The 14,240-nt window shown below is 37.1% G+C and overlaps 1 protein-coding gene across 1 annotated transcript in view; it reads right to left on the reverse strand.

Moving 5' to 3' along the window:
- Positions 1–14,240, reverse strand: part of LOC150086000 (uncharacterized) — a 197,360-nt gene that overhangs the window by 42,109 nt on the left and 141,011 nt on the right. Inside the window, 1 exon segment of the mRNA XM_090374766.1 lies at positions 83–1,012. Coding sequence (XP_090230892.1) covers positions 83–1,012 — 930 coding nt within the window.

A 14,240-nucleotide genomic window follows, 5' to 3' on the forward strand; every position in this document is an offset into this window, starting at 1 on the left:
AAATGATTGATCGTATTTCCTCTCACTCCACAAAATAACCTTAAACCTAGAATCAAAGCAACCAAGATGTCAAAATTCTTACCTCTTTAAAGTTCACCTCGCTGTTGTTATAGCTGTAGACATTCAGTGCTATTTTCATTTCTTCCATGCCCGTAGATCGTCCTCGCCTGGTTAATTTCTGACGGATTACCTCTTGTGGGATTCGAACATCTCTCTCATGTTGAAACTCCAAGGGTTCAAGAAATTGTCCCACAAATTCTTGACGCGTCATTTGTTGAAGTTCAAGACACATCCCTGGTTTAAAATAGCATTTCTCTTCCCAAGCTTTGCGGAAAGCATGTGCAAAAGTAAACACAGAGGCAAGCACTGGCATAGCACGGGATGTTCTGAGAAGAGCATCAGCAGGCATTTCTCTCAACTCGAAAGATGAGCAAATCGGGAAACCATTGAATTCCATTTTAGAGAAACCAGATATTCTGCAACTTGCTCTTGAAGTAAGGTACTCAAGAAACCAGAGGTCTGCTGGATTTTTTGGAGAGGCTACATCAACAAGGTCTTTCCAGTAGTTTTCAAACTGTTCAATTGTACTGGGATGGGGCCCAAGGGAGTAAATACGTCCACTGTTTAAAACATCTCTAAGTTCTGATAAGCCCAGTGACTGTGGTACCCAGCTAAGGAGCCATTGCAGCCTTGACACTATTTCAGGCATACTTTTCATTGCTTTTAGTGCCCTCCGAAAAGCTTCTCCTTGACCAATTATAAGCACTCCAGTATCGTTAATTAGTCGGCTCGCCATTGAACTCATTGCTTTCTCAAATGCTCGGATAAATGAAGCAACGTTCTTGCTGCGAGTGTTCTCATATTGCGGAACGCTATGAATGCTAACGATACACAGCTTGCCATTTAATGCTACTTGTCCAAGCAGTTTCGTTATACGAATGCTGTACTCATCTTCTACATGAAGTATGGCTACACGTTCCCAATTCAAATCTTGAAGAGTCTGAATGATAACCTAAAAGAGAAGAAAGAATCATTTCATTAGAAAGTCAAAAAATTCTAATTTTTCCGTTGGAGGACACGTTTTAAACCTAGGCTTATAATATCACATTTTCACTGGAAGTAAATTTTAAAAAAAGTTGTAATCATAAAATCCATTAAACTGCATATTTTAATGTATAATTTTCTTTCACCATTTTCACGATATCAATAAGTAAGAAAATTTCAAAAATTTTTACACTGAAGGTCAGCTTTTTTTTTTTTTTTTTTTTTGCCTCCCTTTTTTTTTTGCTCAATGATAATATCAGGGTGTTTGGAATGGACTAAAGCACCATCATCACACACATCAATAATACAGTATTATGTGCATACTTGATTATTAAAAATAAAGTTTTTTTTTTTTTTTTTTTTTTAAATGAGCATTCCAGTTTCATAAAGTTTTCCATTTTTGCCACAGAAAGTCATTCAAAGTTCAAATACTTATTATAATGTATATATTTGCAGAACATTTAGTCAACTCTTGCTTCTTTACATTGAAATGGTATTTTCACTAAATTTATGAATCTTGTCCAAGAACAAATCACCTCCCCCCCCACCCCAGGTCTGTGAATTGATATCCGGAATCCAGGTGCACGTTTGGTTTTGGGTTCTCCCTTTCTTTTGTTAAATTATTATAATCACTTAAGAAATGTTTATGGGTACTTCTGTGATGGGGGGCCTGAATGTATTTCATCTGATGCCCCCTTTTGCAGCTCTGTGTCCCCACAAAATTTAAAGAGAAATGAGGAGTAGGCCAAGCGAAATGTATGGAAGTATGTAGAACAGAAAAAAAACATTCTTTTATTTACTTGCAAACCCCCCCACATCTTTAACATGTTCTGCATTCTTTCACTGATTCAACTTTTGATGAGTTGCTCCAAGTTGCATTTCTTTTCAAATAAACAGCCTTCCAATGAGATATATAAATCGCAAGGTTTCCCTACAATTCTTGAATGAGTTTCCCTTGCTCTAATTAATAGATTAGTGCCCAATGATGTAATCAGAACAGATCATATCATTGAGCACTGCAGACTCTTTATGGCATCCCACGGTGACTGGGGCACAGCCCCCTTCTCTCATAAAATTGAACCATACCATACGTTTTTGATTTTTTTTAATGTCATGGAAAATTAGTACTGCACCGGTTATTTTTTGGAATGTTCATTTAAACTGATGGCTTATTTCTTTGTTCAGTGTCCTGAGAAATCAAATTCTTTAAAGAAGAGGAAAAATGGGCTGAATAAATTTGGTGTAGCCATCATATATATATATATATATATATACACACATTATCCTGTAATTTTACCTAGTTTTTTTTCTCTAATGCAAATTTTAAAAATCTTCATTATTTATCTTAACCTATTTCAGACTCTCACTGGTCTGAAATCAGCATGTACAAACAGTCCTCCCCCGCACACTGGAGAAGGTGTTGATGCAGGTGTCTAAAATAAGATTAGAGTAGGGGTGAAGTGGTTTTTTTTTTTTTTTTTTTTTTTTCTTTTGGCTGATGCTGCATAAGCTTGCTTTCTTGCATCAAATGCCTCTACTAATGCTAATACTGTTGTTGTTAGCATTAGTAGAGGCATATGATGCAAGAAAGCAAGCTTACGCAGCATCAGCCAAAAAAAAAAAACCACCACTCCATTTCACCCCTCCATTCATTCGAAACACCTGTCCAGCTGGGCCTTAAATTTATTTAGGCTATCAACTTCCACAACAAGGGATGGAAGTCTGTTCCACCAACCAACTACCTGCTGGCTAAAGGCAAATTTCCACACATCTATCCTACATCTGTTGGTTGTTTGGTTTTTAGGAGCATTAGCAACTAAGGCTATATTGCTCCGGGGATATGCGGTGGTCATTCCCTGACCTTTCCGCATCCTCTGTATTTGGTGGTCACGGGCTCGAACCCTGGTCTAATCAAGAAGCATGTGCTACGCACTGCTGCTCCTGCCCACCTGGCTACGGAGGCGGCCCTTACATCTCTCTTTCCTCAATTTGAATTTATGCCCTCTCATGTGATTATTCTGAGCAAGAGGGAGAATCCAATCAGCATTGAGCATGCTCAAACCATTGTAGAGAGCAGATGGAAAGGCAATACATGTAGTTGACTATCAGGACCCTTCTTGAAGGGCAGAGCCATCAGTTCTTTGCCATTGCAAGCAGCATGCCATTTACTTACTTCCTTTTCTGTGCACAGGAAAAATCTTCCTGAAGAAGGTTCCTTCTGTTTTAAATTTTTTCTTCATTAAATGAAGTTGTGCTTTTGGGGTTGCTTATGATTTTGAATTAACTACACATGAATATAAATTTTTTGAAGGGGGGGGGGACTGGTTATTGCTTTAAATAAGAATCTTCGGCTTTTTCTTTTAATTTCTAATGAAATTAAAATATGCTTGATTTTATGTGCTTTAGTACTTTACTGAAGCACACAATGTTGAACTCATAAATCTTTATCTATATAATATTAGTAGCAATACTGAGAATTGACTGAAGCTTCAGTCAATCCTGAGGCTTGACTGAAATTCTAGGAGATTGAAAATGCAAATATCTGTATCATCCATAATAGGGAGGGGGAGAGGAATGTTCTAAAAATTAATTGGGCATATTAATTCCCCCATTGACTGGAAATCCTATACATAGTTTTACCGATAATAGCACATTGCATTCCACTTTCCGGTTTGAGAAACCTTGTCCAGCACAAACAGCTTCAACTTCTTGAATATCCATTACCAATTCCTTAAATGCTGATCTCCAGGTAATTCTCCAATGGGAATCAGTTGATTTCAATCCTTTTAAAACTTAGTTCTGTCTTATATTTTGCAAAAAGGTTTCTTCTGCTCCTATCCTTATCTTCAGTGACACTCAGATTTCTAGGCAAGATCACATATCTCTATTAGGGATTAACCTGATTTCTAATCTGTCTTAGCACAAGCACATCACAAATATTGCTTCCTCTGCATCTAAAAAACTGGGTTTTTTTCTTTTGCTCTTGCCATTACTTTTTTTTTTTTTTTACAAACAGCTGCTCACTCTATACAAATAGGAAATCCATCCTACCATGGAATATTGTTCCCACATCTGGGGCAGTGCCCCTAAAACCTCTCTCAGGCTTCTAGATTCCATTCAAAGGAGGGCAGTTAGGTTAATTAATGACCCATCTCCAACAGAGTCTCTCCACTGTCACACAGATGTTCTCCTTCAACTGCATGCCTTTTCTATAGATACTTTCCATGAGCACTGTTCTTCTGAATTGGCTTCTATAATTACCACTCCCTCTTGAAAAAAAAAAATCAGACTGAACATGCTCCACAACCAGTCAGCATCCTTTTACTGTCAAACTTCAAACTCACAGAACCAACCTTTCTTTTTCCTCATTTATTCCTTTAACTTCCATTTTCTGGAACAACGTTCCTTTTTACATATTTCCTAAAAATTACAATCTGTAGAAATTTAAATCTAATGTCAACAAGTACCTTCTTTCTCTTTTCAACCCATGCATGTACATACTAAGTACTATAGAGGTTTTAATACCTCTTGCTTGGGGTTTTCATAAAAAACAAACAAAAAAAAAAAAAAAAAACTGCTGGTCTTTTTAAATTATATGCTGTTGAGATCTGAGAAACCCCAGTACATTTGTACATACAAAAAAAAAAAAAAAAAAAAAAAAAAGTGATACTGTTTATTAGGAAATCAAGTTATATCCAGTTTTTCAAGAAATATTTTAAATGTGTTATATAAATTTCAATTCTACATTTTTGGCAATAGTTTTTGGTTTTCTGATCATCTTGACTGAGAGAAAACTAAGTAAGGCTTTTGCAGTGTTTCTCTTGTTAGGTGCATATTGGGGTTTAGCTTTACTCAGATACCTTATTATAGTTTGGAAATCTTGAAAGAAAGCTGCCTCAAATTTCATTGTTGAATATGTTCACTTGCAAGGTAATTTTTCAGCTACAGAATTAGTTCCCTATAACTAGGTACATTTCAGAATGTGAGGGAGTTCCAAATTATAATACTATCTGCTCCAGATATGTTTATGATGGCAAAAATCCAAGGTTTTACTAGTACCATCCAAAGATACTTCAGAATCAAAATCATGACTGCTAGCAAGTTATTTGTCAATTCAGCATCACTCTCCTCATCTGACACAAAGAAGGTCTGAAGGTTGTATCATTAACAGTATTCTTCTATTTATTCCATAACACAGTTAGAGGCTATGCTATGAAACAATTGCACATAAACCCCAATTTAGATATAGCAAAATACTAAAGTGAAATTTCACTGTTCAAGAAAAAAAAAAAAAAAAAAAAAAATTAAAATCAGGTATATATTTACATGCTGGTTGGATCCAGACACCTTAAAACAGCTTTTTTTTGTAAAAAAATTAAAATTCATGTTTAAATGTTTAATCATATACCTATTAGGTTATGCTATTAAGAGTTATATTAAAAAGAAAACTGCTTTAGGTCTTACAGATCCCATCAGCATAGTTAAGGGTAAAGGATGCAATGCAAGGTCATCTCGATAATAACAATAATATCATTGTATCAAGATGGCACTGCCAGTGTGGTAGGGTTTAATTGAGGTAGCCACATTATATTTCCATTTGTATTTGCAATATAATGCAAGGAAGCAAAGCTTATGTAGCACTATAAAAAAAAAAAAAAAAAAAAACCTCATATGCCTGTTCTTTCTAATAATTTGTCCAGTACCTCTTTAAAATTATTCAAATTACCCACAACATTACACAGAAGTTATTTCAATAATCAATTACCCACTGGCTGAATGCAAATTTCCACACAACTAATCTGCAACCATACATCGTGAATTTAAATTCCTTACCCGCTTTATGCGGATTGGTAGTTACTAGGAGGCCCAGGAAATGTTTAGAAGGGTCCTCAACATTTTTGAACTGCAGGTGTCCTTCACTGATCAGCAAAATTTCAAATGGCAAATACTTAAAATAATGGATAAATGGATAAAGGTTCAAGCAATTTAGAAAATTCAGAAACAATTTTTAAAGAATGCATTGATGAAAAATTTGTGTTGTAAATTATACATATAAAATGTGTAAGTGTTTTTATTGTTAAAATATGATAGAGGATTAGATGTAGAGGAGACAGAAGCAGTGGAGCTTGATGTAATGAAGGTAGAAATCATCTTCAAAAATTATTGAAATTTAAAGCTGTTGGAACATGCAGCAGCCTGAAAAGCAAGGTGCTGGGGATTACAAGGACTGCTAGGGGTAATCATAGAACAAGCAAATACATGGGTTGTGTTGGGGTTACTAACAATAAAAACAGGTGTGTACACTAATACTAGGAGCATAGTAAATAAATTTGAAGTACTGGTTAATGTAGACATTAGCAGAGACATGATGCAAGAAAGCAATCTTATATAGAATCAGCCAAAAAAAAAAAAAAAACCCTTCCCATTTCATCCATCCATTCACTCCAAATGCTGGTCTAGGTCTGCCTTGAAGTTATTTAAGTTTTTGACCTTCACTATGACAGATGGATGTTTGTTTCAACTATCAACCACCTGCTGGCTAAAGGCAAATTTCTGCACATCTGTTCTACAATTGTCTTTCCTCAATTTAAATTTATATCCCCTCAGGTGAGTAATCTGAGGAAGAGGAAGAGTAGATATCGTAATATGTAGCAATGTATTAGGAATCTGTATTAGCTTAGTATAGTATTGTCGATCAATTAAATTTATAAATCTTATTAATTTTTACTGTTAATTAATTTATATTTAAATGAAAATCATGACCCACACTAGAGCAGCAAAGCAACGTGCAGAAAGCAGCAGAAGTGCTGTTGTTCGGGGGTGAACTGAAGGGGGCAAATCTCCAACGCATCACAGTCTAAAAAAAAAATGTGCAAAGTGACATGTTTGTGGAACTTTCTGGAACAGGACATGATCTGGCCATGGAGGATGTCTTTGTGTGTGTGTGTGCGCGCGCGCTAGGTGCATTAGATCTGTGAAAATATGAAGAAATTAGGTGCCAGCTCAATGTTCTGATGGGTGTCTGAGAGTTGAAGAGTCAGGTAAATGCCCTCGAAGGAATTAAAATGGGGGAACCCATCAAGCTCTCAGCTGCCCATCTCATTGCCAGAGCTCACTCTTGTGCACCAGGCAACACAGTGGCAATCTTCAGAGCAAAATGCACTGGTCCTACAGGAGCTAGTTATTGTTGGTGACTCAATTATCAGGGGAAACGGAAAATACAAGGTGGGCCAAAAGTAGGTATACAGTACTGATCGGGTCTGTTTAGTCTCTTAGGTGCTCAAAATGTCCTCCATCAACGTTGCAACATTCCTGGAACCCGTCACTGACACACAAATTCTGGTTAGCACCAATGTCGATAAATGCTTGAGAGATGAACTCCTTCAATTCGTTCACTGTGTAGGGCTTCCTCTCAAAAACCTTTTCCTTTACTATGCCCCAAAAAAAGAAGCCCATAGGTGTCAAGTTGAGTGAATGTGGCCGCCATTCAATGCTGCCATGTTGCCCTATCCACCATTGTGGAAAAGTTGTGTCAAGGTAGCTCAGTACCGTCAAAGCAAAATGAGGAGGGGGCCCCATCTTGTTGAAAGAACAAAAAAGAAATAATGATGAAAAGAAATAAAGAAAGAAATAATAATAACTAAAAAGAAATAAACTAAAGAGAAATAATGAAAAATAAAATAAAAACACCATGACCCGATCAGTACTGTATACATACTTTTGGCCCACCCTGTATATATTGTGCAAAAAGAATAAGTGGAATAGGACCAGGGTATGTCTGCCAGGGGCAAAAGTTGATTACGTTGTAGAGCAGATATCATTCTTTAAGAGCACAAAAAGTGATATCATTGTACATGTTGGCACTAATGACATTAAATGCATCAGATCTGTGGATTTACTTAGCAAGTACAGGTCAATGTTGGAGAAAAAGTCGTGAGTTAGTGTTAAATTTGAAAGTGTCTGCAATCCTGTCCAGACACGATGGGAGGGAGTATATGATGAGAGCCTTATCAATCAATTTGGCCCTGGAAAGATTGTGCAAGGCTCATGGGGTAGAATTTTCTGTGCTTGTTAACAGAAGAGAATGCTTCTACAGGGATGGGATACACTTAAATAGGAAGGGCACAAGAATTTTTGCTGTTGCTATCAAGTCAGTGTTAGGTACGTTGGAAAACTGCTAGCTTGGTGGGATTCTCAGATTAATAGATTAACAGTAGCTGCAGGCAGAGGTGGAAGTGATTCTTGCATTGCTTCTACTGGAATGAGCACCAGCATGGAAAGCAAGTTACTGGGAATTTCAAGAATTGAAATTCCCAGTAACCCAAACAAGTAAATACATGGGCTGTGTTAGAGTAACTAGGAGTAAGAACAGGTGCATGTATACCAATGCTAGTAGTATAGTAAATAAATTTGATGAATTTGAAGTGCTCGTTAAGACATCAAAGGTGGATATTGTTGGGATATCAGAGACGTGGTATCACACAGATATAAGGAATGCAGAATTGGAATTCTGGGAGTAAAACGTGTAGAGAAAGGATAGGAAGGGAGGGAGGTGTGTTATGCTTTTAGCAAGGAAACACACAAAATCTAAGGAAGTTCATCCAGTTGACATAGATGGACAGATCAATGTTGAGTCAGTGTGGTGTGACATAAGCACTGGGAAAGCAAAAATGAGGGTAGGAGTTTGCGGGAGGGTTGTATAGGCCTAATGACCGATGAGTACTATGAACAATTATACAAAGAAATAGAGTGGGCCAGTAAATTAGTGTCTTATAATGGGAGATTTTAACTTCCCAAATATTGACTGGAACTTGTGGGTTGGTCACTCACACACTAGCAAGGCATTTGTGGATTTATTGGATGATTATTTTCTACAGCAGCATATTAGAGAGGCAACGAGAGCAAGTAACACTCTTAATCTGATTATCAGCAGTGATTTTTCATGCATTAGGAATTGACAGATAAAGGAGCCACTAGGTGGCAGTGATCACAGTGTATGTGGGATTTACTTAAAGTTGTAAATACCATCAGGGGTAAAGGGAAGTGTTTTTACTTTCATAAAGGTGAATACAGTAATCTCAGAGATTTTTTAAATTGTATATGGTGGGCTAACTGATGTCTTACCAACAGCAAATTCTTAATGGAAAGCATTCAAGGAAGTAAGCTTGGAAGCTACTAGGCTTTTTGTTCCAACTATGAAATACTGTTCCTAGTTCAGGCCTAATGGATGTCAAACGAACTTATGAGACTTAAGGCAAAGAAGGAAAATGCATGGGATGCATATAAGTTATCAGGGAACACAGAAGCCTATGGTAGATATACACTTGTCTGTAATCAAGTCACAAAGGAGGTTAGGTAAGCGAAGGCAGATTATTAGAAATCTTTAGCAAAGGATGCAAAGAAAAACAGCAAACACTTCTGTACTTATATAAACTCTAAAAAGAAAGGGATGAATCAGATTGGTCCACTTAATATCAATGGTTTGACTGTAGATGTTCATTCTCAGATAGTTGCCAAACTAAATGACTATTTTGCATCTACATTCGCACATGAGCAGTTATTCAAGGAGAAGGCCAGATGTTTATCAAATTCTAACAGGGAGTTAAATTATTTTGTGACACGAGTAATTACAGACCTGTTAGTTTGACTTCTGTTTCAGGGAAAATAATGGAGTCACTGGTTAAAGAATCATTACAGGATCATATAGATAAGCTTGCAGTAATAATTCAGACACAGTGGGTTTGTTAAGGGGAAAGGCTTGCCTGACCAATCTGATTGGATACTATGACATGGTCATAAAGGAACTGGATGCAAAAAATAATTTTGGTATCATATACTTGGTAATTATCCTAACTGTCATGATAATTAGGTGGTGGGCTTACAGCTTTACATGGAATCTGAACACCCTAAACATCCCTGCCCTCAATGAATTTGAGATTAGAACTGATGGCTTTACTTACCAGATTAACATATTAGTCGTTCTTCTTTTTTTTTCCCATTAAACACTCAAGTCTTTCTTTTTTTAAACTAAAGTTAGCTATACTACACCAAAAAGGAATGGGGCCAAAATTGCTGAGAACTGCTGGAGTGAAAACCTACATGTCCACCCATGATTATGATTAACAGACAAATGAAATTAGCTGGTAGAGAGGAAAAGAAAAAAAAAGTCTATGGAGGACTACCCAACTTCAAAACTGCTGAGAGGACACATTATAGCTCTGGTACTTGGCAGGCACTATTATATATATAAAAAAATCTGTCCTGAAATGATTAGATCTACGAAATAGGAGCACATAAATAAGAATTAGAATCATAAGGTTAAAACTAGCTATTTCAATTTAATGTATTGTATAGTTATATGTATATCAAAATAACATTCCTCAGAATGCTTCATGATGCCTTAGAAATTAGAAATTTCATGAATTTAATTCTAACAAAATTTTATTAAATGCCATATGAAGTCGTCGAAAATTACATATCGTATATATATATATATATATATTTTTTTTTTTTTCTCCAAGTATTTTTGACACGATTTGTTGTTATTTATAAAGATTAGGAAAGCATTTATAAATTCTGTTAGTGTTATACAGACAGGGACACGGAGGTGATTACCCCATTGTATAAGACAATGGTTAATGGCCACATATTGAGTCCTGCAAACAGGTTTGGAAGCCTTGTTTTAGAAAGTATCTGGATCTGTTTGATTGAATGCAGAGGAGAGCAACAAGATTAGTCAGGGACACCAAAAGGATACTATTATTAAGAAAGACAAGTTCTGCAAATTTCAATGCCTGGAAACTAGGCATTTGTGAGGAAACCTGATTGAACTGTTTAAGGCTTTAAGTGGATTGAGAAAAAAAATTACTGATTGTATTCTTGCTTTTGCTTGGTTGATACACATAAAGGGACACATTTAAATTGAAAAGTACAGTTGCAGGATAGATGTGCAAAATTTGCTTTCAGCCAGAGAGTGATTGATTGCTGGAACACACTTCCATATGGTGCTGTTGAAGTGGATAGTTTGAATAAATTTAAGGAAGGATCAGACAAATTATTAGAGGGTAGTGACAGATAACGTGGGTAGTGTAGTTGTTCCTCATTACTTTTTTGGCTGATACTGCATAAGCTTGCTTCCTAGCACTGCTTGTGACTACTAATAATGGGTGGTGGTGGAGAAGCTGCCCAGTTGGACCAAAAGTCTAGGATACAGATTTCATTATATGTAAAATCATATAGCCATTTTCAGTGTTGCAGCCATGTAGCCCTATTAGATTCTTTCAGTTCAAGGTCCATCTGACTATGATGTGTGTTGTTGAGTTTGTTGGGGTATCAGCAACTGTGGCTATAATGCACTGATTTCTGTCTAATATATCTTACTTGTTTGTTTTTCTACTGCTAAGAGTTCACACAGGGTGGTATATATCAATTGATTTTAGGAAAACAAAAATGTCATCCATAATTTGACTATCTCCTAGAACATTCTGAGTGTCAATTGATTGCAATTATTGAAATGCAATGAGAAAGCAGTTTTTCGTTCTCTTAGATATAGTGGGCATTCTATGATGATATGCTTTACAGTGAGTGGGCACAAACAGTTACTGCATTGTGGGGCATCTTCGTTTCTTAATAGGTAACTGAGTGAGGTATGTGTGGCCGATATGCAATCTCGCTAGTATAGTTTCTTCTTTTATATTTTATCTCAGCCTGGACTGCTACTCTTTGGGTTCTCTTTTTATTTCAAAAAGTTTATTATGCATTTGTTTTTCCCACATGCTTTTTCATTGTTGTTTAGAGATCTGTTGTATAATGGATTTATAGTCAGCATAAGGTGTCCTGAAAATGGGTGAGGTCGGGTTTGAAGCACTTTTAGCAGCTAAATCTGCCTGGTCATTTCCTGGGATTCCAGCTTGTCCAGGAATCCAACAAAAAATTATGTGATGACCACGTCTATGCATATCTATGAACTTAGCTCAGATTTTCTGTAGCAGTAGACGAGGATGACTAGAGCACTTACATTGTATACAATTCACAGCACTTAAGGAATCAGTAGATATGATGGATTGAGTATATGAGACTTCTTTTATATTCTCCCGGGTTAATACCATACCATACAGCTCTGTGGTATAAGTACTACATTCTAAAGGGAGCTGATTGGCAATGATAGCAGCTGGCAGGACTACAGCTGTGCCAACTTTACTGCCAGTCTTGGATCCATCTGTATATAGCTGAATGTAACTTTTAAACTGAGTGAGCCAGATGTAATTGTCTAACGTTAATATCTGGAAGATTATTTTTTACCCATTTCTGAAAATATCCATCAACATGTATTGTGGGTATCTGCCATGGCTGGGTTTCCATGTTAGTATCCTGCAGTATGCTATTCATGTTGAGGCCTCAGCTTATGTTTAGAGCTTGGAGCCTAATGCCAGATAGTTACTTAAATAGAAAGGGTGCAAGAATTTTTGCTGATGCTGTCGAGGCAGTGTTAGGTGGGTCGGAAAACTGCTAGTTGGGGGGTATACAAGGACTAATAGATTAACAGTAGCCACTGGCAGAGGTGGAAGTGATTCTTGCACTGCTTCTATTGAAATGAGCAGAAGCCTGAAAAACAAGATTCAGGATATTTCAGAGACTGCTGGGAGGCATTGCGGTACAAGTAAACACATGGATTGTGTTAGGGTAGCTAAGAATAGAAACAGGTGCATGTATACCTGCGTGTACACCAATGCTAGGAGTTGGGTAAATAAATTTGATGAATTTGAGGTATTGCTCAAAACATCAAAGGCAGATATTGTTGGGATATCAGAGACGTGGTGTCACACAGATATAAGTAATGCGGAACTGGAATTTGGGGAATACAATGTGTATAGAAAGGATAGACAGGACAGGAGGGGAGGAGGGGTTATGCTATTAGTTAAGAAACACACAAAATCCAAGGAAGTGAAGCCAGTCGACATCGATGGACAGGGCAGTGTCGAGTCAGTTTGGTGTGACATAAGCATAGGGGAATCAAAATTGCGAGTAGGAGTGTGTTATAGGCCTAATGACTCTGATGAGTATAATAAGATATTGTATACAGGGAAATAGAGTGGGCCAGTAAATCAGAGTCTTATAATGTTGGATTTTAATTTCCCAGATATTGACTGGAATTTGTGGGTTGGTCACTCGCACACTAGCAAGGCTTTTGTGGATTTATTGGATGATTGCTTTCTACATCAGCATGTTCGTGAGGCAACAAGAGGGAGCAATACTCTTGATCTGATTATCAGTAGTGATTCTTCATGCATTAAGAATCTGCAGATAAATGAACCACTAGGTGGCAGTGATCACAGTGTGTTGAAGTGGGATTTACTCAAGGAGGTAACTACCATCAGAGGTAAAGGGAAGGGTTTTTGTTTTCGTAAAGGCGACTATGATGGTCTGAGACAGTATTTAAATTCTATACAGTGGGACCAACTGATGATGTTACCAACAGCAAACTCAAAATGGGAAGCATTCAAGGAACTAATCTTGGAGGCTACCAGGCTTTACATACCAACTAAGAAATATTGTTCAAGGTTTAGGCCTAAATGGTTGTCAGATGAACTAATGAGACAGGTGGCAGAGAAGAAAAATGCATGGGATACATACAAATTAATGGGTGACATGGAAGCCTATGATAGATATAAGTTGGTTGGTCTGTAACCAAGTCACAAAGGAGATTAGGCAGGCAAAGGCAGACTACGAAAAATCCTTGGCAAAGGATGCAAAGAAAAACAGAAAAGAGTTCTTTACATATTTAAACTCAAGAAGGAAAGGGATGAATCAGATTGGTCCACTGGATATTGATGGTTCAACAGTTGAGGATCTTGCTCAGGTGGCTAACAATCTAAACGAGTATTTTGCATCTACATTCATGCATGAGGAGTTATTCAGGAAGGGGAATGATGTAGGTAAAGTAAACATTGGCAGTGAGTTGGATGATTTTGTAATAACTGAGAGGAAAGTGGCGGAGAGATTGTTGAGGATAAACATAAAAAAGGCACCTGGGGTGGATGGGATCTATCCAGTTATATTAAAGGAGGCAGCAAAGGAAGTAAGCAAACCCCTAGCCATAATTATGAGAGCTTCTTTGGACTCAGGGGAGGTACCCATAGACTGGAGATGTGCAAATGTAACCCCAATTCACAAAGGAGGATCAAAGGCTGACACAA

This window comes from Mastigoproctus giganteus, chromosome 5, assembly GCF_048544385.1.
Source record: "Mastigoproctus giganteus isolate SK-2022 chromosome 5, ASM4854438v1, whole genome shotgun sequence".
Classification (NCBI taxonomy): domain Eukaryota; kingdom Metazoa; phylum Arthropoda; class Arachnida; order Uropygi; family Thelyphonidae; genus Mastigoproctus; species Mastigoproctus giganteus.